At 35.9% G+C, this 22,934-nt stretch overlaps 1 protein-coding gene across 1 annotated transcript in view; it reads right to left on the reverse strand.

Moving 5' to 3' along the window:
- ANXA9 (annexin A9) overlaps positions 1-22,934 on the reverse strand; it is a 504,993-nt gene that overhangs the window by 95,837 nt on the left and 386,222 nt on the right. The window contains exon 10 of the mRNA XM_044080038.1: positions 21,531-21,626. Coding sequence (XP_043935973.1) covers positions 21,531-21,626 — 96 coding nt within the window. The remainder of the gene's footprint in view (positions 1-21,530; positions 21,627-22,934) is intronic.

Below are 22,934 nucleotides of genomic sequence, written 5' to 3' on the forward strand. Positions count from 1 at the left end.
CCTTGGAGGGGTGGGCATTAATAATAAGTACTGGAGCTGTTTCCTTGTAGAATGTTTAGTGCTGGTAGCACTTTTGTGTGCTACAATAATTGCTACAAGAAGTCACTCTCTCTCTCTCCTCTTGCTCACCATAATCATCATCATTAACCCTTTTTTCCCCATTTTCTACATGGGGTCAGCGTGTCCTGTCAACTGTCACCATCTCTCTTGATTCAGTGTTACTTTCCCACCTTCTTTGACACTTATGCCTGACTGTCGCAGCTCTTCCCTCATACAATCCAACCACCTCTTTGCTGGACACCCTCATTTCCTCTTGCCTTTTTCCCGACTATCCCAAATCTTCTTCACTATCTTGTCTTCTGCTTTTTTTCACATGTGCCCAAATCACCATAATCTGTTGTTTTTGACCTTACCTACAAATGGAGCTACTTTGGCTTTTGCTCTAATGTCCTTGTTTCTTCATCTGTCCCACAGTTTGCATCTTACCACCCATCTTAGACATTTCAGCTCCATCACCTCTAGCTTCCTCAAATGATCTGCCTTCATTGCCAAGGATTCTGTACCATGCAGTAGCATGGGTTGCACCATTGTTTTTTACACCTTACTCTTCAGCTTCTTTGGCATTTTCCTCTTGCTCAGTTGACCTTTAATAAAATACCCATTGCATTTCTATTCCCCACTTACAAATCTTTTGAAATAGAATCAGATCATCAGTCCTGTCAAATTGTGTTGTTGTTGCTCACTCATATAGCATTACAACTCCATTTCTGTAGCTACCCATCCCAGAAATCTATACAAATATCCACTCTATTTTTCCATCAAGGCTTGACAACTAATATTACTTTTTCATGCCTGGCAACCAGAATCTTTACACAGGCAGTGCTAAGTAAATACTAGTAATACTATAATGAATCAACAACTTTAATTTAATAGTATTTGTGTGTTTTCCTGTACTGTTTCTATGTATATGGTCCTGATTCCCCTATTTTGTTTATGTCAGTATAGTCTGGAAATCTGCATAATAATTGGACTTTCTTGAGTCAGAATTGTGAAAAGACATTTGTTTGCCAAGAAAACAAAGAAATAACAGCTATAGCTCCAAGATGAACTAAAATTAAATTAGTACTGTTATCCCTCTACACAAAGGAGGAGCATCCACTGACCCAAGCAATTACAGGCCCATCAGCCTAACTAGCCTGATCTGCAAGGGCATGGAACGCATTATCATCAACCTTATAAACAAGGATATTGGCAACCTCCAAACACTTGACCCCACACAGTTTGGTTTTGTCAAAGGGAGATCATGCCTGTTAAACTTGGTCGACATCTTTGAAACAGTCACCAAAGCCATGGATGAGGGGAAGATGGTGCACACCACCTACCTTGACTTAGCCAAAGCCTTTGACACTATTCCCAACTCGGGCATAATAGATAAACTCTCCAAGCAAGGCATCAACCAATATGTTACTAGATGGTTAGCTAACTGGCTCACTGATAGAACCCACACAGTCAAAGTAGGGAAAGGCACCTCAAGTAGTAGACCCGTAATGAGCGGTGTACCCCAAGGATCGGTCCTGGGGCCTCTACTGTTTGGGATATACTTTTCTGAGGTGCAAGACAAAACCAGTGGTCTATGGCTGACCAAGTTTGTAGATGACTGCAAGCTGGGTGCTTTCTTAAATTCCCTTAGTGATGTGAGCATCCTCCAAGAGGGCTTTACCCAAACTAATGACTGGTGCCAGAAGCATGGCCTCAAACTGAATGCCAAGAAATGCATTATTACTCCTTTGGGAAAAATGTCATCCCCACTAATTATCACATTAATAACAATGTACTAAGCATGCAATCAGTTGTGAGGGACTTGTGCACCCAGGCTGATAGCAACCTGACTTTTGACCACCACGTTGCCTCCGCTGTATGGAAGGCTTTCTACATGGCCCACCTCATAAATAAGGGTATTTATCCAGGAACAAGGTGGTCATATCATCCCTGTACTCCTCCCTTATCAGACCCATTATCGAGTACAATGCTCCCTTCGGCATGTACCTTGAAAAGCACATGCAGCAGTTGGAGAGACCACAGAGGTTCCTGACCAGGAAATCCAGGGTCTCAAACACCTATACTATGCAGATAGGCTAAAAGCCCTGTCCCTTTACTCAGTCTCATACAGACTACTCAAAGTTGACCTGTATCTCACATACAAGGCCATTTCAGACCCAGCCTTGATGGAGTAGCTGCATATCCATAAGATAAACTCCACTTGCGCAACATGCATGTAAGGCTTTAACCTAGTCTGTGACATTAATAGAACTTGTTGGTGGGATAGATTTGTGTCCCAATGACTCTCCATCTGTGGAATAGACTCCCTCTCCATGTCAAGCAGAGTACCTCCTAGCCCTCTTTAAGAGGAACCTGGATGACTGGATGGGAAACAGAAAATATACCCCTGGGATGCCACCTGTATCCCTGCTGGAGAGGGGAAACAGGTGCTGACTTTGAGGGAACTTGGGTGAAATTCTTGGCTAGGCTTATAAGGGCCTCTGGGCCAATAGCCTAGTATCATCCTATGAATCTACTACATTATCTCTAATTACAGTAAAGCAATTATTGAAGATGAAGTTAACTACTTGATGAGATATGCTAGTACATAGGAATTTAGAGTCAGACCTTACATTAATGCACTATTAAAATTACATATTTACATTCAAAAATACAAAAACCTAATGAAATTCCCCAAAAGATCCTGACCTTACCAGAATGGATATAGATTTTTGTCCATGCTGCCACTTTAATGTCAGTTTATTAGGTGTCATTTACAAATCTAAATGATTTCTCTTGCTGCAAGAAGGCTGTCTTTAGTGTTGAATATTCTAGTATATGATTATGTAATGTACACACATGCATGCATGGGCACGCACACATACACTATAGATATATATATATATATATATATATATATATATATATATATATATATTCATATGTCTCAACTGTCCATATTTTTGCAGAAGGATCAGATTTTTGGCTCATATATTTAGTCTGTTCCTCATAAAATTTGTGGTTTTCTGGCAAATCATTGAGGACTAAAGTCTAGAAATAATGACATACATTTGAGTTTAGAACTTCATATTCTTCAAAAATGTATGCTAACACATTGCCTGTTAATCTGTCTACTTTCTGTTTATAAGAGCAGTATTTAAAATCTGTCCCTATTTTTTGGACCTTTGTTTCCCCATTAGCTTAAGTTTTGTACAAAGAGATTGAGAGGTATGATATGTGTATATATATATATATATATATATATATATATATATATATATATATATATATATATGTATATATAAACACTGTTCAAAATAAGTCTTTTCTTTGATAAATCAATGAAATAAACGTATGTAAAGGAAATTTAATGTTAGAGTTCTAAACTTTATTTGTTTAAAATATATTTCAGCAAATGTATCTGGCTTAGTTTCAGGAAGGTTTATGTTGAAAAGGCTTCATCCACTCAGGTGTAGCACAGGCCCTACAGATTGAGTTAATAAAGTGATGGTATCAACTTTAACTATATATGAGATAGGACACAGGACGGGCAAGAGGGAAACATTAAATTAGAATTGTAGCCATGCATTTACATTTTATGCTAACATCCTTAGTGTTGTCCTCACTGTTCACCTCACATTTAAAGAAAAATGCACACAGCTGTTAAAATATCTTCCCAAACATATTCCAACTGCTTTCCCTTACAGTAATAACAAAAGATTATTTTTCAAATGAGTAATTCTATTACTAAGCAAGTTCTGTATGGGTCAGTGAACACGGGTAGACAAATTATGACCAATGTTGAGAAATAATGTAGTCATTTGAGTATACCATGTGTGTCTTGCATTAAAATTATTTGGATAATTATTGTTGGTTTGTGCAATGCTGGAACTCATAAAGTGAATTGCATGAGTAGTGTTAAATATTATGAATACAAGTAACAATATGTCCCCATCACTAAACTGTGACTAATTTCAGAAATTAGTTCAAGGGGGAATGGATAGAATAGATTTTAGGTCTATTCCATTGCAAGTTCCCACCCTACAGAAAACATACTTTATGAAGAATAATTAGAAACTAACAGGGCAAATATCTGGAACACTGTATAAGTATATACCTTACACAAGGTTTCACTACATGCAGTTCATGTTCAGTTAAAACTGTTATTATTCACCAGAGAAACTGACTGCATTTGGGATGCCTGTCCCACCATACTACAAGATCTGCAGCTCTGCAGTGGCTGATATTAAATATATTCTCTGGGACTGTCCAAAAGGCAATGCAATTTGAGACCAACTCCTCACCAAGCTTACTAGTTTAGAAATTTTTCTACTCATACCTACCATGATACACATGTCTCCTGAACAATAAACCACAGTAAAACATATGACCAAATTTTATTAAACACATGGTTCTCAACTGTCTCATCTAATACTTTGTAGTTACAAGTCAGTGTGTGACAGGAAATTATTTAATATACAAGGAATGAAAGAACGTTGCAATATTTATACTTAACTCATCGAAGACATCAGGCAAATACAGAGAATATTTTAACCAGCATACAAACTATGAAGTAAGTTTGTCAAGGTAGTCATCTATTTAAGCAATAACCCACGCCTGGATGTGGGTAATGCTGGATTTACCCACGGTTAGTATGGTTTGGTCAAGAGGGCGAAGCTTTACCCACACCCAGAAGGGAGTTATTGCTATTATACAATGACATTATTTAAGAAAAAAAATACTTACTTTTCTTAAATAATGTCCTTGTATAACGGCACCGTGCTGTCCTTCCACCGCTGGACAGCTCCACTTTGCCATTGCTGATGTACTGCGCATGCGTTTGGAACTTGCGTTCCCACGCATACCCAGTACATCAGTGCTCGGGAAAGTAAGCAATGGAGAAAAGAAGATCTCCGTTGCTATGCTTTTTTTTTAAACACTTAAAATTAAAGAATATATCAACGGAAAAAGTCCAGGCGATCGGACCTTTTTCATAGGTTCATAGATTAGTACTAAGCTAACTGCCCTTGTGAGCCATTTTAAGCCCAGCCAGTTATCACTTGTGAGACTCAAACCCTGCACCTTGTGTTTGTAAGGCAAGCACCTTAACTATTAGGCCACCCTCCCAACCCATTGTATATTCTCAACAGGCACGCTGGTTGGGCTGGCCAATCAGCGTGCTCGTTTTATGATGTTACCGGCCAGTCATTGTATAATTTGTAATATTACATGTTACAAATATTATCATTGTATGCCATATTATAATAGCCATTGGTTATCTGCTAAAAGCAAAACTGCATAATTAAAAGTCATTGGTGCAGAAATGTATTGTTGGGAATAATATCATCGTCTCTGTATTGTAATGTAATTATCATCTAAGTATAACTGCAGTAATGTTTGATTATTTAAAAATGTGCATTCAAGCACCCTAAACATAGACTTCTGTTTCTACCGGTGGGTTAGTATTCATCCATATTTCCTTTAATGATTGCTTCTAGCTAGAGGGGTGTAGTCTGAAATATGAAAGAATCACAATAAATGCAAACTAACCTTTGGTTTTCATGTTTTACTTGTTAAAGAATGGTTTGAATGTCCTTTGGACAGAATATGCCAGTCTTCTACTTTTTATTATTATTATTTGCATTGCCTAGTATCTTCTTGTTGTATTCTTTCTCAGAAGTTCACTAACATATTTCCATGTGTTGTGTTTCCTTCTACATTGTTCATTTCATTATAACATTTCCTAAGAGAGAAATATTTTCTTTATCATATTTTATTTGTACCAGATATATTTAAAGTCTTTATTTGGGATTCTCTACATACAGTTTTCAAGCTGTCTGCTAATTTGTGTAAACTCTGTTGTATTCCATAAGATTGCAGTTTAACGTGTTTAATGCAACAGCTACATTATGATTAAGAATACCTTGATAATCGTTATTTAATTTATATTTCTTTATAATCTCTAGCTCCTCTTTAAAGATTTAGTTTGTTTTCATGTAATGTTTCTTGTAAAAAGTTAACCTATTTTTTCATATTCTTTATATTTCTTACTAAATCATTTTTTTCATGTTCTCAAATAAGTATCTGCCATAGCATTACATAACATTATAGTCAGTGTCTGAGATGCATATGTTCTTTGAATTCATTGAAGAGATGTTTTTAAAAGTCCTTTAATTTAGTAATATATGCTGTTGTCCTTGTAACTGAAGGATGTGGCTTATGGCTATTGTTATATTAAAAATGTTATCACTTTGATTAGATACAGGACATAGGACTACAATTACATGTTTTACCTTATCAGATCATTAGAAATCTACATTATATCAATTCTTGTTTGCTTAAGAAACTCATATGAATAATGTGTGAAGAGGAAAGAGTCAAAATGCGAAAAATCCATCACATTCTAAGATGCAAACTTTCAACCCAGTGTTTAAGGTTAGAGCAAAAGGTGATATTTTTGGCCTTTTCTCAGCACTGACATATCTCTCTACTAAGATGCAATTAAAATCTTCCTACAATTCAACGGCATTTCATATTACTTAATGTTCTTTCTAAAGTACCCTTTATAGCATTTGCTCCAACTATTGGTATTCACTATACATTACTTTATTTTGGCACCTTTGGACACCTTCCTGTATATGTGCTACTTGAAGAAATATAATGCCAGTTGTATTCAAACCTATGTGTTTATATAATGATTCACAGCAATTGCCAGTGTTTAAAAAGCTAATATTAATAGATAATATCTAAGTAATGTCATTACTATTTACGATTATTTTGTCTCATCTTTTATTAAATAAAACAGCATTTTCATGTTCAAAGAAAGTGTATTTTATGAAAATAATGTTGTTTTGCATTTTTAAGTTTGACAGACAATATTCATTATTTTATGAAAAGTATGCTATCTCCTTATAAATAAATGTAAATAATCAAAACAAACACATTTTTCAACTAATACAATATTCTTAATACATTTCTTAAAATTACAACTTATAAGTACCCTCCAACATGTGTACCTAAGTTCCAGTCTGACCAAGATTGCTCAGTCTGTCTACCAGCTTCAAACCAGTTATTGTCTTCCACTCATTCTCCAGTTAACTCACTCATTTTTATAACTCTAAGTGAAATTTCAAAATTCAAATACATTTTATTCAAATCATATGCTGCCCTTACCTTCATTAATATAATATTAATATTATAGGTTCATAGGTAGGTACTAGGCTATTGGCCCAAGGGCCTAAGTAAGCCTAGCCAACAAGGTTCCCTGGCTTACACCACCCAAGAAAGTTAATTTTCTGTGCCCCTGTTGAGCAGAGCCACAGAAGTGATCCCCAGGGTGTATTTTCTATTTCCCATCCACTCATCAAGATTTTTCTTGAAGAGTGCTAATGAGGAACTTTGCTTGACATAGATGGGTAGCTTGTTCCAGGGTATAGGAAGTCTCTGGGACAGGAATCTATCCCTCCAGCATGTCCTGTTTATTGTGGTGACAAGGTTTAGGTCCCTAGAGCATGTAGCTTGGAGGGATTGGGATTTCTTTAGGTGTAGCATGTCCAAGAGCTCTGGGTTTAACATAGCTTTATATGTTAGGCAGAGATCTCCTCGGAGTAGGCAATATGCTACAGAGTAAAGCTGCAGTTTTTTGAGATACTCAGTGTAGGGCATCTGTTTGAGGCCAGTAATCCTCTTTGTGAGATACTTCTGTGGCCTTTCCAGCTACTGCAGATGTCTTGTGAGGTACATTCCAAAAGGGGAGTTGTACTCTATAATGGGTCTAATGAGTACCCAGTAGAGGGGAACAATGACCACTTTTTTCCTGGATGAGAACCATTTTGTGATGAGGTGTGCCACATAGAAGTATTTCCTGACTACTGTGGCGATGTGATTATCAAAGGAGAGACTACTGTCCACTTGGGTCCCGAGGTCTCTTATCACACAATTGGCATTAAGTAGTGGTAGTTCATGGGTACAGAGTTTTTACCAAAGGGGTTGACAATGCACTTTTAGGCATTGTGCTTGAGGCCATGCCTCTGACACCAGGCATCTGTCTCAGTGAGGCCCTTCTGTAGGATGCCCACATCATTTGGGGACTCGACTATGGCTCCTAGTTTGCAGCCATCTACGAACTTTGTTAGCCAGAGGTCTTATGTGTTGGCCTGTACTTCAGAGAAGTAGATAGCAAACAGGAGAGGTCCCAAGACTGAATCCTGTGGTACTCCACTTGTCACTGATTTGAAGTCAGATTTGGAGTCTGCAACTTTTACAGTGTGGGTTCTGTCAGTGAGCCAGTTGGCAACCCATCTTGTGATGTGGGGATTTATACCTAGTTTAGTGAGTTTAGCTATAATTCCAGAATGGGGGATGGTGTCGAAAGCCTTGGCGAGGTCAAGATAGGCTGTATGAACCACCTTACCCTCATCTACAGCTTTGCTGACTGCCTCAAAGAAGTTGATCAGGTTCAGAAGGCATGATCTGCCTTTCACAAACCCAAACTGGGTAGGGTCCAGAATTTGGAGGTCACCAATGTCTTTGTTTATGAGTTCTATGATGATACGTTCCATGGCCTTGCAGACCAGGTTTGTCAGGCTAATAAGGAGATAGTTCCCAGGATCAGTGGTGGCTCCCCCTTTGTGGAGTGGAATAACTGTTACTGTGTGCCATTCAGTGGGCACAAAACCTGACATGAGACTATGATTGAACATGGTGCTTAGGTGGGGAGCCAGTTTGTTCTGAAGTTCATGTAAAACGCAGCCTGGGATGTTGTTCTGTCCCATGGATGCTGTGTTTTTGGTTTTAGAGAGTGCAGCTTTTACCTGCATAGATGTGATTACAGGGACTCTGCATTCTTCTTGTATAGATATGGACCCTTTAGGGGGTGAGAGGGGGGGTAAAGTTAGCAGTGAACCTATCTGCCAGGATGTTGGCAATATCAGTTGGTTCTGTAATTTTCGTGCCATTGTGCTGTAACTCAGATCAGATCTGGGTGTTGCCATTCAGATTCCTGACATAACTATAGAATGCTTTGTGGTTGCCCTTAGAATCAGTGGCAATTTTGTTTTCATAGCTAGCTTTGGAGGATCTTATAAGGGATTTCAGCTTCTTACTGAGTGTGACCAGGGAGCTCCTCCACTCATGGGATTTTACTCTCTTTTGCAACAGTTTCTTCCTTCTGTTGTAGAGTTTGTTTATGGCAGGGGACCACCAGATTGGCTTCCTTTTTTGGAGGATAGCATCTTGGTTCTGTTTGGGATAGCATGATCCATGCACTCATGCAAGTGCTTATAGAGTGCATTTGTGTAGGATTCAGCAGTCGTAACTGTGTTGTCTATCTGCATGGGTGTCATGACATTTGCCACTTCTGTCTTAAGAAGCATGAAGTTGCCTTTGGAGAAATTTTTTACCATGATTTCCTTAATGGTGGGTGGGGGACAGGATGTGGATATCTAGGGTGATTAGATTATGGTCGGATCTGACCAAGGAGTTGACTTCAAGTGTGGAACACCGGTCACTCATGTTGGTAATGACTAGGTCTAGGATATTGTGGCCCCTGGTGGGAGTGTGGATAATGCTTTTTATTTCTGTCTTTCTCCTACAGTTGTTTTGTTATTTAACTAACAAATCATTTAATTTCAAAATTTAACAAGTGTATTTTATTACAATAATCATTTATGAATAAAAAAATGAATAGGTTCAAGATTTATATTAAACTTTAAACTTATTTATTTCCTAAAATATAAATAAAATATATTCTTGAGGAACATATAGATACTTCAGACATTCCATATTAAGTGCAAATATATATAAAAGAGATGTTTTTATTACTGTGCTGACATGGTTTTAACCAGTATTATTTTATTTTATCTTTCGTCTCATTCTTTGTCTCTTTTCTTTATTATTATTATCATACACTTATTTATATTCATGATTTTGTGGGTGATATAATTCTTTCTTTGGCTTGTGCATGCATCAAGTGCATCAAACAATATATTTCAGTGAATATCACATTATTTAGTAGTCTTTTTGTCAGTTCTTTATTGAAGCATATATACTTGCCTTGCAACAATGAGCAAGGAATTAATATCATATGTTTATAGGTTATTGGTATCTTTTCCTTTAAATCTCTTTCTTAAGTAATATTTAACAACAAGAACCTTTTCACTATTTAAAAAAGTTGAAAAATTCAATTTTTAAATGTTGGTAATATTTTCACGTGCAAGAGCACATTCTTTAGCTTCATGATATGTATCAAAATTTATATATATTTGCAAAAGTAGTCATGCATTTCTCTTTCTCTATATCTACTAGTTCATGTAATGTCTGAGTTCTTATGTCATGGTAAAAAAATGTTTTTTGCTACTAAAATATATCTGGCTATCTAAGTACTATGCATATATGTAAAAAATAAAGTTAAATGACATATAAATCTTTCTTGAAGTATTACCACCGTAAATCATGCATCACTTTGTTTGATGAAGATTCTTATTGTTCTCTGTTCTAGTTTTTATATAAAACTGTTTCAGTTTTTAATTTCTTAATGAAAAGTCATCCTTTAATAAAATTTATGAATTTATTTTGTTGAAGACATTTAAGAATAACATGGCTGACCATAAATGACTCTGTTTAAATGATGACATTATTTTATTAGATGAGTTTTTACAACATGCTTATAAAAAGGATAGATTGAAGTGGCTATTGCATATGTTCAAACATTGCAAAATACTAGCATGCAACCACAATTTAACAAGGCTAACATTTGCAATGAAAATGTAGACAGCAATGGTCCACTTTTGTCATATGTGATTTCGAGTCTATCAGGTATTAGAACTATCAAAAGTTCAAACACAAAGACATCAAAAATACATTGAATCACAAAGATTAAAAAAAGCACAAGCAAAGAAAATATTTTGTGTTTGGGAAAGCACTCCCACAGAGCCCTCAACTTATATATTCCAACTTTGAGACTGGGAATGGACAGTCCGTGCTGTACAGTGATCTTATACTTGCAAACACAAGTAAAAATTTGAAAATGTTTGAATGTTTTGCTGGTATCTGCATTGTTTAAAGAGCTGAAGTTTTGAACAACTGACGGGCATCTCTTACAACATACAGTAATAATTTTAGATTTGCAAGTGATATTATAAAACAAAATTGGACCATTCTTACTACTTCTCCAGACATATCAAGGATGATGGGCCCAGCACTGAGACTGTTTTTTTAAGAAAAATGTCAATCTAAGCAAAAACTTTATCTTAATTGGTGCATGTTTGCCCATAAATCAGGTATTGGCATTAGCCCATGTGGGAAACTTATTATATTAAGTACATTCTGATGATTAATCTATGTGAGCATCCAGCCACAATGAAGGTGTTGGTACGCAGTGTGTGAGACAATTCATGTTTCTTTTTGGCTGTTCTGCATTCTGCGCAGAGAAGAGTGATAGGAAATTTAAGGAAAGAGTTATGCAATATACACATGACATTAGAACATCTAATATCACTAATGCTTTAGAAAAGCATATAACTTTGATGGGTATAGGACATGATTTTAAGTTCTAAATAACACCGCATATATAAATGGCTGCTTGTCTTAAATTCAAACTATTAATCAAATGAATCTCTTATTTATAGCTTATAGCTCTTAGTGCTATTCAGGGAAACCATTTACTACGCACTAAAGTAATGTACATACCTTTTAAGATACTATTATTACACTACATGCCATCGGCTCCTTTAGTAAAATTCCGGTCATCATTTAAACTTTATTAATAGGTGTTGTTTTCTTTTTTCTTTCTTTCCCTTTTTTATTTCCATTTTTTACTATTTTCTTTTTTTCTCCTTCTTTCTTCTTTTCTTCTCCCCTTTCAAAAAGGTGCAGTGGGCTGACTTATCTTAATCATCAACCACTAGTGTTTTTTAAATTGGTGTTTCATTGGTTTCTACTTATACATGCTTTTTCTATTTTTTTTGGTATTATGTCTTCCCTGGAAGGCTTTGTCATAGTGCAAGGAAAATAAAATGATTCTGCTTGAAGTTGTGTCATTTATTATTATCATATCTTGCTTGTAGTTTCATAACTATCTATTAATCAGTCTAGAACTAAAAAATGTTCCCAAAGCAAACTACAGCCTATTAAGTGGATGGTATAAAAAGTTGTATACCCCTGCAATCACAGACAACAACTCCTATGCAGAGATGTACACAAATGCCCTGTGTAAACACTTAAGCAATTATATAGACTCGGCTGTGCCTGACTGGATTAAAACCAGGTCCTCCTGAAAAGCAAGCCACCCTGGTGGACCTCAATTATAAACAGATTATATAACAAAAGGAAAAAAAACTGATGTCTAAGAACAGGAGGGAAATAACTCAGCAGAGGAACAATTCCCTCCACAGCCTGAACAAGCAAATCAGAAATCTTGTAAGGTTCTCTAAAGCTAATTACAAAGGCAAAACAGCATCCCTAGCTAAGGATAATTATAAGGCTTTATAATTATAATTCTTTAACTATGTCCAGAATCTAAAAGGGAATGCCCAGCTATATGCCAAACTGGTAGTAGATGCTACCACTCATACTATAATGGAGAAAATTGCCAACCTGCTAGCTGACAGATTTGGTGCAAACTTCACCCCCTGTCCCCACCAGCCATACCGCAAAGCATACCTCACACCAGTCCTCTGCCTAGTATCTCTAGAGATCAGGTCATATCTGCACTTTCCAAAGCCAAAAACATGGCCTCAATGGGACCAGATAGCATCCCAGGTCTTGTTAAGCAATCTAAAACAGGACCTAGTGGACCCACTTGGCATTCTATTTAACCAAAGACAAAGAACTGCCTTTGTTCCAGCAGAGTGAAGAACAGCAAAAGTAGTCCCCTTGCACAAAGTGGGGCCATCAACTGACCCGGGAACTATAGGCCCATAAGTCTATCCAGCCTCATCTGCAAGGCCATGGAAAGAATCATCATGGAGCTTATCATCAAGGACATATGTGACCTTCAAACTCTAAACTCAACCCAGTTTGGCTTTGTTAAGGGTAAATCATTCTTATTAAACCTAATAGACTTCTTTGAGAAAGCGGCCAAAGCCCTGGATGAAGGTAAGACGGCATACTGCCTATCTTGACCTAGCCATGGCTTTTGACACAATCCCCCACTCAGGTGTCACTAAGAAATTCTCTCAGCTGGTGATTAACCCTTACATCACTAGTTGGGTAGCCACTTGGCTCATTGACAGAACACATACTGTCAAAGTTGTTGACTCCACCTCTACCAGTAGATCCATCACCAGTAGCATACTACAAGGATCTGTGCTGGGCCCTTTACTGTTTGGTATCCTTTTCTCAAAAGTCCAGGCTAAAGCAGATGGCATTTGACTTACCAAGCTTGCTGATGATTGCAAATTGGGTGTAATTGTTGAGTCCCCCAATGATGTTAACATATTACAGAAGGGGCTAACACAGACAAATGGCTGGTGCCAAAGGCAAGGTCTAAAACTGAATGCAAAAAAGTGCATCATTATCCCCTTTGGCAAAGTGGAATTCACTGCTGATTACAATATTGACAGCACCCCCGCCAGTTCAAACTCAGAGGTGTGAGATCTGAGAACACAGGTAGCTGGCAATCTGAACTTCGACCACCAAGTTTCCACAGTGGTAAGGAAAGCCTTCTAGGTTGTGTATCTCATAAGTAAGGGCATTGCATCCAGGTCTAAGTATGTTATAACTCCACTGTACTCAACCCTCATCAGACCATTAACAGAGTACAATGCTCCCTTCTGCATGTACCTCACCAGACACCTGCAGCAGCTGGAGGGACCACAGAGATTTCTCACCTAGAAAATACAGGGCCTCCAAACCATGACTTACATGGTTAGACTGAAAGCCCTGTCACTGTACTCTGAATCGTATAGGTTGCCGAGAGGTGGCTTGTGTCTGGCCTACAGGGCAGTGTCTGACCCTGACTGATGGATATGCTGCACATCCACAAGTCAAATGGCGCAAGAGTCACTTGCTGTAGTGATCTTAACCTAGCCTATGACATTAGCAGAATGAATGTTGGAGAGACAGATATAGCTCCCAGAGACTGATGCTACTCTGGAATAAACTTTCAATTCACGGGAAGTAGAGCTCATCACTGACCGTATTCAAGCACAACCTTGACAAAGGGATGGGAGACTGCAAATTCACCCTGGGGTGGCACTCATGTCCCTCATGGACAGGGGTAGATGGCATTTATCATAGATATGCTCTGTAAATTGCATCCATCTAATGAAAGACAATTGTGGCAACTCAGGATTAACATAGCAAGGCTTGTAAGGGCTCTAGGGCTGCTAGCCTAGTAACCTCCTATGGACCCGTGAACCTAGAACCATACAATTAGAAAATAAGAAATAGCTTGTTTAATATTCTAGTATCTATAGTACTACAGTCGTTTAAAAGTACATTACTAAGCCAAGATATTATAAAAATTATATATCCAGGGTAAAATATATTTGGGGACCTGTAATTATAAACTATACATATTATACTTATACAAAAATGACAACAGGATATCCCTTAACATATAGCAGAGAATGGATATGAAAATCAGTTTGCACTAAAAGTTTTCTTAAAATGATACAATCAGCCTCATAGTTTTATATAATCAGTGTAAATAAAAGTATAATTCCAGAAGTTATACTAATATATAATCCACTCTAAATGTGTCACCACTAATATGACTATGCACATAAGTAATATATCCTTCAGTAGTCCCTGACAGTTTGCAGTGGCACAGGAAGGTGAAATGACAGTAGATATTATATTGTACCATAACATATTTTAAATGTCACTAACTACACCAAGGTTTATGCAATTCATGTATCTGCTTACTCATCTCCATTGTAAACTACCTCAATAAACTTACTTCTACAGGCCAAACAACAAATGCACACAATAATTCCAGTCACCCCTAAGAAGCTTAAAAATGTGTCAGACAACAGCAGCACCGCCCCCCATATTCAACTGGTTGCTTCTCTGATAGTTACGTAACTTGACAAGGATGGATAAAAGCTATATTTACTGGCACTCTCAACTACCCAAAATCACCAACACTGGGTCACGACAGGCACCAGAGTATGCCCACATTACAAGACCACAGCAAAATCACCACTCTACACTTCATCCAGAAAAATAATGGAATATTATTTCTAAAACATAAGGCAAGAACACATAAATGCAGGAAGTTTTCTCCAGCAATTTTCTCCCTGTATTATCTCCCTTTAAATGAGAATGCCATCTTATCATATTATCACTCACATAGTCTGCCATTCACAATTGTATTCAAATGTAGCAATGTTTCCATTTGGTTCAGTTCCATTTAAAACCATTGCTAATAACTGAGCTAAGTGAACTCTGCTCATAAAATAATCTCTGATCCTTTATATTTAGTGAGCTAGCAGTATTTATCGTAGTGTACTTCCCTTTTTGTTCAGACTCTACTTAAGTAGTGTATGGCATCATCAAACCACTGCTTGACTTATCACAGATTGTTGTACTGTTCACGAGCCTCCACTCATCTAACATAGCAGTTTTCATAAAATATAACACTATATTAACTAAGTAATACATATGTATGTACTCAAATTGCAAAAATGTAACACTATATTAACTAAGTAATACATATGTATCTACTCAAATTGCTTAAAAGGACATGGGCTTTATTTACTACTAACCAAAGTATATTACATTATGCCTACACTACTGAAAAGGTTATAAAAGGAATGCACTAAAAATATTATATTCACTTTAGCTTCAATTATATGTTATAAAAATCACTAATGATTAAAAATTAAAATGAATTAACTTAGCTTTATCATAAGTAATTGGTTGAATATGACAGTAATCCTTTTATTCACATATTCATACTATGCTATGCACAATTAAATAGTACCATACGCACCCAGAACTCTAATTATCTGATATTTGCCAAAAAATAATCGTATTCACTTTAAAGCACTACAGCTATATTATGTTATTTGTCCTTTGATTTCTTAGAAGCAGATACAGTCTTCTACATGTTTTTTGTTGAGTGTTTTTTCAACAATGTTCCATTACATTTCTTTTATCTCTTTTAAAAATTACTATTTTCCACAAATTAAACCACTTTTTTCTAAAATGCTGAATGTTTTTGAACCTTTGGATAATAGAAAAAGTTTTATTCTCACTATAAACAAAATGTATACATCATTTCTTCATTTCTGTTATGAATGGCAAACAACATTTTCTTTTGCCCACTACTTAGGTAATCATGCACTTCTCAACCTCTTAGAGCAAGAAATCTGGGCAAAGCCATAAATAAAAGTATGACTAAGGCCCAAAAATAGGGACGATTTTTAAATATTGCTCTTACAAACTTAGAAAGTTGATAGAATAACAGGTTTTGCATTAGCTTGAATTTTCTGAAGGGTATAAAGTATAAAACTCAAATGTCTGCCATTATTTTCTAACTTCAGTTTTTAATGATTTGCCACTAATTTGCCAGAAAACCACAATTTTATGAAAAATGGAGCAAAAATATGAGGCAAAAATCTGGATATTCTGTGAAAATCTGTACAGTTGAGAGGTATGCTTTAGGTTGAGTAGTCATTATAGCATCACCTAACATTCTCCTCTGTCTGATGGTGGAATTGGACTGGGCATTTCTTAACATTATTATTATTTTTTTGTCAAAATGAAAAATCAATTTTATAATGGCGGATCTAGGAGGAACATCATTTTTATCTGGAAGTCTTGCCAGGGATCTATGTGCTGTTTCTGTTCCATGGGACATTCCTTCTTGAAAATTCAGGATTTTTGGTAACCAAGGGTTCAAGAAAGTAATTCTATTATCACCTTCTAGAACTTCAAAATGCATTACATTATTAAATTATTTTATGTTTTCTGTTCTTTAAAGAATCAATTTTCTTCAGGAGTCAATTGTTTTTTTTTTTTTTTTTATAAAAATAGCTTTGTTTATACTTATTTTTCTTGCATCCTTCCCCCTATCATTCAATGCATTTTATATGTTGTTAATTTAAAAATCATGGTTCTGTTTTATTTTAATAACTCAGTTTGATTATTTAATTATCCTTTACTTTTAGTGACTTATGAATTTTAAATTGCAGCTCTTGTATAGTAGAAATAAGATGTTACATGTTTTTCTTCATGTTAGAATCTCATGAGACTGTACAGATTACTTATATATATATATATATATATATATATATATATATATATATATATATATATATATATATCAATAACATGACTACTGATAGATTTTAAGAGGAAATTCTTCTGAAAATATCTTTTTTCTTCTTTCAAAGCTTTTCAAATTATTTTATTAAACTAAAGATTATTGGCTATTACTTTTAAGCAATTTTGTTTAAAAAAATCCTGTCAACCAAATGTATAAACTGCAGAGCAAATTCTAGGTGCTTCATGTATTTCAGATCAAATCCTTCCTTCTTTATATTCAAGGCAGAGTCTGTTTCTTCTCTTCATCAATCCAATTAACTCCTTTCATTTTCAAAACACAAAAGTAAAGGGGGAAAGGCAGTTTTCCTAGAATCAATGTAATGCAACTCAGGGAACCCCAACTCATTGGGGTATAATTCAGTTCATCATTCCCTGGCAGTATTTGCCATTGATTTAACCGGGGTAGCAGGAACATTATTACTGTTAAAATGTTGTCTCTTGTCTCAGATGTTTCTCTTTCCTCTATGGTTATGCAACCATGGATTTATTAAGAATGAGTATGGGAGTACGTAGGGGCTGGTCTCACTATCCCCCTGCTAAAACACTGATTTTTTGTTTTTCTAGGTAAACCCCAAACCGGTCTGAAAGCAGTGCCTCAAGGAAAAAAAAAAACAGTTCAAAACACTTCCGAAGTGCAATATCCAAAAGCTCACTTTATTCAACATTGTTCACTGTTTAGCACATGCAGGTTGAATCAGCCATTATTGATGGACTTTCATCCTGAAAGACTTCAGACTTCTTCATAACCAAAAACTAGGTCTGTTTAATTCCATGATGATTTATATACCCTTGAACCTATCATATGATTAAGACAGCTCCCATAAATTCAATACTTAATGAATGTAATTAAAAATATGTATTAAAAAACTTGTATAGCAGTTAAAAAAACTTACAGCTATAATGTTAAAGTTTGTATTGCTAACAGTTATATTAAAACTTGTTAAATGTAAACATGCATTTAAAACAAGGTAAGCAAGCAGAAAAAAATGTGTTTAAAAATGTATATATTTATATAATTATATATACACATACAAGAAGATTAAAAAGGGGATTTTAAAAATTAAAAAAGAAAAATTAAAAAGACACATTGTTTCTGCACAAGACTCCAAAACATACCCTTTGGGGGTATACATTAACCGAATGGTAAAACCTGCATATCAAATATTGACCTATATTTTGCGAGATTCATGGGATTTTTTTAGGCAGAATTAAAAAGGGATTATGGAGTAATAATACATATTTTTAACTATTGATGTGGTAGGTTTGTACAAATGTATTCCTGAGACAAATGGTTTGGAATTATTTAATGAGGCTCTTATACATTGTGATTTTTTTAAACCACAGTGATATTACGTTAATAATGCATTTTATGGAAATTGTATTGTCTAATAATTTCATTTAGTTTGAGGGGGAGCTGTATAAGCAGATCAAAGGAGTAGCTATGGGGGCCTCTTACACACCTTGTTATGCAAATCTTATTATGAGGGCTTGGGAGATGAAATATGTGTTTAGTTCAGAATTTCTTCAACATTGTAAGATTTATTTAAGGTTTCTAGATGACCTATTTATTATCTAGCATTTTTAAAATTTACTTATACTTAAAATAGGGAATGTGTAAATTACTTAGATACTATTATTAGTAAAAACCAACAAGGGTCTGAGTCTGGTATTTATAGAAAACCCACATTCTCAAATGGATACTTGCATTTTCAAAGCTTTCATCCTTTCTATTACAAATGTAATTTAATGAGAGGCCAGTTCATTAGAGTAGCTAGGATGGTGTCCAACAGAGAGAGACTTGCTATGGCATTTGATAAATTGGAATGTATGCTTGTAGAAAAAGGTTACCCACAGCCCTTGACTAGTAAGCTAAGACAGAAAATGCAAGGAGGGTGGGGTGTAAAATGTATGCCCCCATTAGTTTGAAGTTTACAAATAAACCTTCCATTAGTTCAACAATAGACCTACTAACATTATTTATCACATACCAGTAATCATATTTTCCTAGAATAGTTATTATTCACTGACATCAAAGCTATTTTCCATTATTTTCTCATGAGCTTGACAATCCTTTTAAATATATTCTCACTTTTTTAATCAAATGGTGTTCTTTCATCTTTTATTTCTTTCATCATACTACTAAGCAACTGCTTCTTCTTCCTCCAAAGAACTGTATCCATTCACATCTCTAGCCATGCTGATGAAACAACCACATAATCATACCAGTAGTGGTGTAGTTATTTATGTATATACTGTGCCCAATTCATTGTTAAAATTAGAATCATCTGTCAGATACCCCACAGCTCCCTTGTCCTCCTTTGCTGTTGCATATTCATGGGCAGAGAAGGAGTCATTTTACATATAGTTCATGAATCAGACTGAGAAAATAAAGCAAATACTACATTAATACTAAGTAAATTATTTCCTTGGTTTTAGTATGCTGTCTAGATTAGTACATCTAATGAAGAAATACAGCAATAAAATATATTTTTACATTGTTGGACATAACCTGATTGATGAACTATAGTTGTTTAGATATGGCAAACAAAAGCAATATTTTCCACTGCATAGAATAAATAGCAAAATGTCACTGATTTACTAGTTGATGTAATACAAGCTTTCAGGAAAAGCAAAGTTTGGAAAGTTATAGCTGGGTTGACACCCGGGTTTTAAAATTTGGTATGAGTATTAGTAGATGTAATAGTTATTATCTGTAAGATTTGAAAAAACAAATTAGCAAGAAGGCTTAGTTGCATTTTAAAAATTTACTTATACTTAAAATAGGGAATGTGTAAATTACTTAGATACTATTATTAGTAAAAACCAACAAGGGTCTGAGTCAAGTATTTATAGAAAATCCACATTTCCCACAAGGGGATAATTATCCCCTTTGGGAAAAAAAACATGTACCTGTGAATTATCGCATAGGTTGCAGTACACTAAACACCGAAAGTGTGATAAGAGACTTAGGGACACAGGTGGACAGTGGTCTCACCTTCAATAACCACATCGCCACAACAGTCAGGAAATCCTTCTATGCGGCACATCTCATCACTAAGGGCTTTTCATCCAGAAAAAAGGAGGTCATTGTCCCACTGTACTCATCCCTCATTAGACCCATTATAGAATACAACGCCCCATTTGGTATGTACATCTCAAGACATCTGCAACAACTGGAAAGGCCGCAGAAATACCTCACTAAAAGAATCACAGACCTAAAGCAGATGCCCTATGCTGACCGCCTTAAAAAACTCCAGCTATACTCTGTTGCATATTGTCTACTCCGAGGCGATCTCTGCTTAACATACAAGGCCATGTCAAACCCAGAGCTGTTGGACATGCTACACTTAAAGAAATCCCAATCCCTCAGAGCCACATGCTCCAGGGATCTAAACCTTGTCATCACAATAAACAAAATATGCTGGAGGGATAGGTTCCTGACCCAGAGACTCCCCAGACTCTGGAATAGACTGCCCATACATGTCAAGCAGAACACCTCTTTGGCCCTCTTCAAAAGGAACCTTGATGATTGGATGGGAGAAAGGAAATTCACCCCAGGGATCACGTCAGTCACCCTGCTAGACAGGGGTCCAGGGAAGTAAATTGTGTGGGAAGAAATAGCCAGGGAATTGTTATGGCTAGGCTTGTATAGGCCCTAGGGCCAATAGCCTAGTACCAACCTATGAACCTATGAACTTATAAGATAACTAGCAATGTTAAAACTATAGTAACCATTTTCTTTTTAATAGCCACTTGAAAAGGATACCATGTTTGTCTTACCCTAATCATAAACAATAAGAATGGCTTCTGCTACTAGTTTAATATCTCTGTAGCACGTAAGAAATGCTGATAGTGTAATTACTTGTTTGGCAAGGAAATACAATAAATCAGCCTGGCGGTTATTTTCCAGTATCATTCTACCTTAAGTGATATTGTAACCACAGATAAGTGTTGCAACCAGCCAACATGCTTGACAGATCCAGTAAACAGATGAGAGTATGAATTTCACAGCCAACCTTGCATACACTGTCTAATCAAGTTATTTACCATCCTTGGTGATTACCCTCTAAAAGAAAGAACCTGTGCCTATTCAGCCTTGTCCAGGCTCCATAACCGTGCATGCATGAAATAAATCACTTATTTTAGACTAAAAAGCCCACTGACTGACTTTTCTTTCTTCTAATCACAACAACATGTCTAGAATTGTTAATCCTTACCTAAAGCCAGCATAGCTTTTTGAGCATCTCCATTCATGTGCTTATTAATGGCGTCTTCAATGTCTATGGAACTGTAGTGTTTGTACCGATCAAATACTGTGGAAACGCAAGAAAAAGGAAAAAGAAGACAGTTATTTTTTTCCGGGTAGTACTAGAATACTATGTGTGCTTCCACATACATTTTCAGATTACATTTATGAAAAACAGTTAATATGATGATTCTTGTCAGAAACAGTTGTCAATGGTAGAACAACAGTAGTCACATACTAAATAGGGGAGCTGAAGTTTTGAGAAAGTCAGTAATGCAGTGTTAACAACTTCCTCTTGAAAATCTGAGATAGAAAGAGAACATGTAACACTTTGGAAACTTTGTTTAATAATGGCAGTGGTAAGCAGAAAAACCTTAGCAAATGGCAAAGAAACAAGTAAAACAGAAACACTTGATTTTCTGAGTCTTCTATGGTATGCTAGACAGCATCATGTTTTTAGTATTCATGCACAACTGACATCAGTCAGTGAGTTTGCAAAGGTAACTTAAGAAAGAGAGTCAGTTGTAGCAGAATGCATTTAGATCAAGGAGGTACAGTAGTTTGTTCAGGGTCACCTCAAAATAAATGATCCCTGTGCAATAATCTGCCTCTTCAGTTCGTGTAATAACCTAACTTTAAACACTGACAAGCGTTATTACAGGCAGACAGCTCTGCCAAGTCTACAGTACTCATTTTGACTTGTGGGATTCTATTGCTCTCAGCTAAATAAATCTGTATCAACGCTACCTACAGTCTTAGAATTTTCATGTGCAGTGGCTAGGGGACAACAATATGCAAATCAAATCTAATTTATCCAACATGCTAACAATAAAGCTTGGTACAATAAAGTGGAAAATATTAAACAATAAAATGGATTCTAAAATAGAAATACAGAAAAAGACTGGAAAAACGAATACAATCAATTTTCTATAAAAAAGGTTGCCTGAAACAATTATACTGATAGGAACCTCTTAAAAACTTCCCACAGTAGCAATTCCTTTCATGACTTGTGATAAAGTGATAAATTCCACACTAGTTGAGCCTTGTATAAAAAGGAAATCAAACCAGACTGCATTAGTGTTACCCTAGAAATTACTAACAGCTTTTTATCACAAAAATGACAGGGTAATCCAGTTAGTAGGGTATCAACAGCTCTTTCAGATGAGTGAAACCAATATCATATAGGGCAAGGCATGACTCTCTTACCATTGGTCAACTGGTAACTGGATGAAGTTTCAACTTGTCAAGTATATATTTTCAAATTATGTGATTGTTGCTCTCCATGGGGAATCATGGCCAGTGAGGGTTTCTATTTGTCTGGTGGCAGTAATTCAATACTTATTTATTATGTATGTATGCATATATGTATGTATGC

Source organism: Protopterus annectens, chromosome 8.part0 (assembly GCF_019279795.1).
Source record: "Protopterus annectens isolate FY-2018-M chromosome 8.part0, PAN1.0, whole genome shotgun sequence".
NCBI classification, from domain to species: domain Eukaryota; kingdom Metazoa; phylum Chordata; order Ceratodontiformes; family Protopteridae; genus Protopterus; species Protopterus annectens.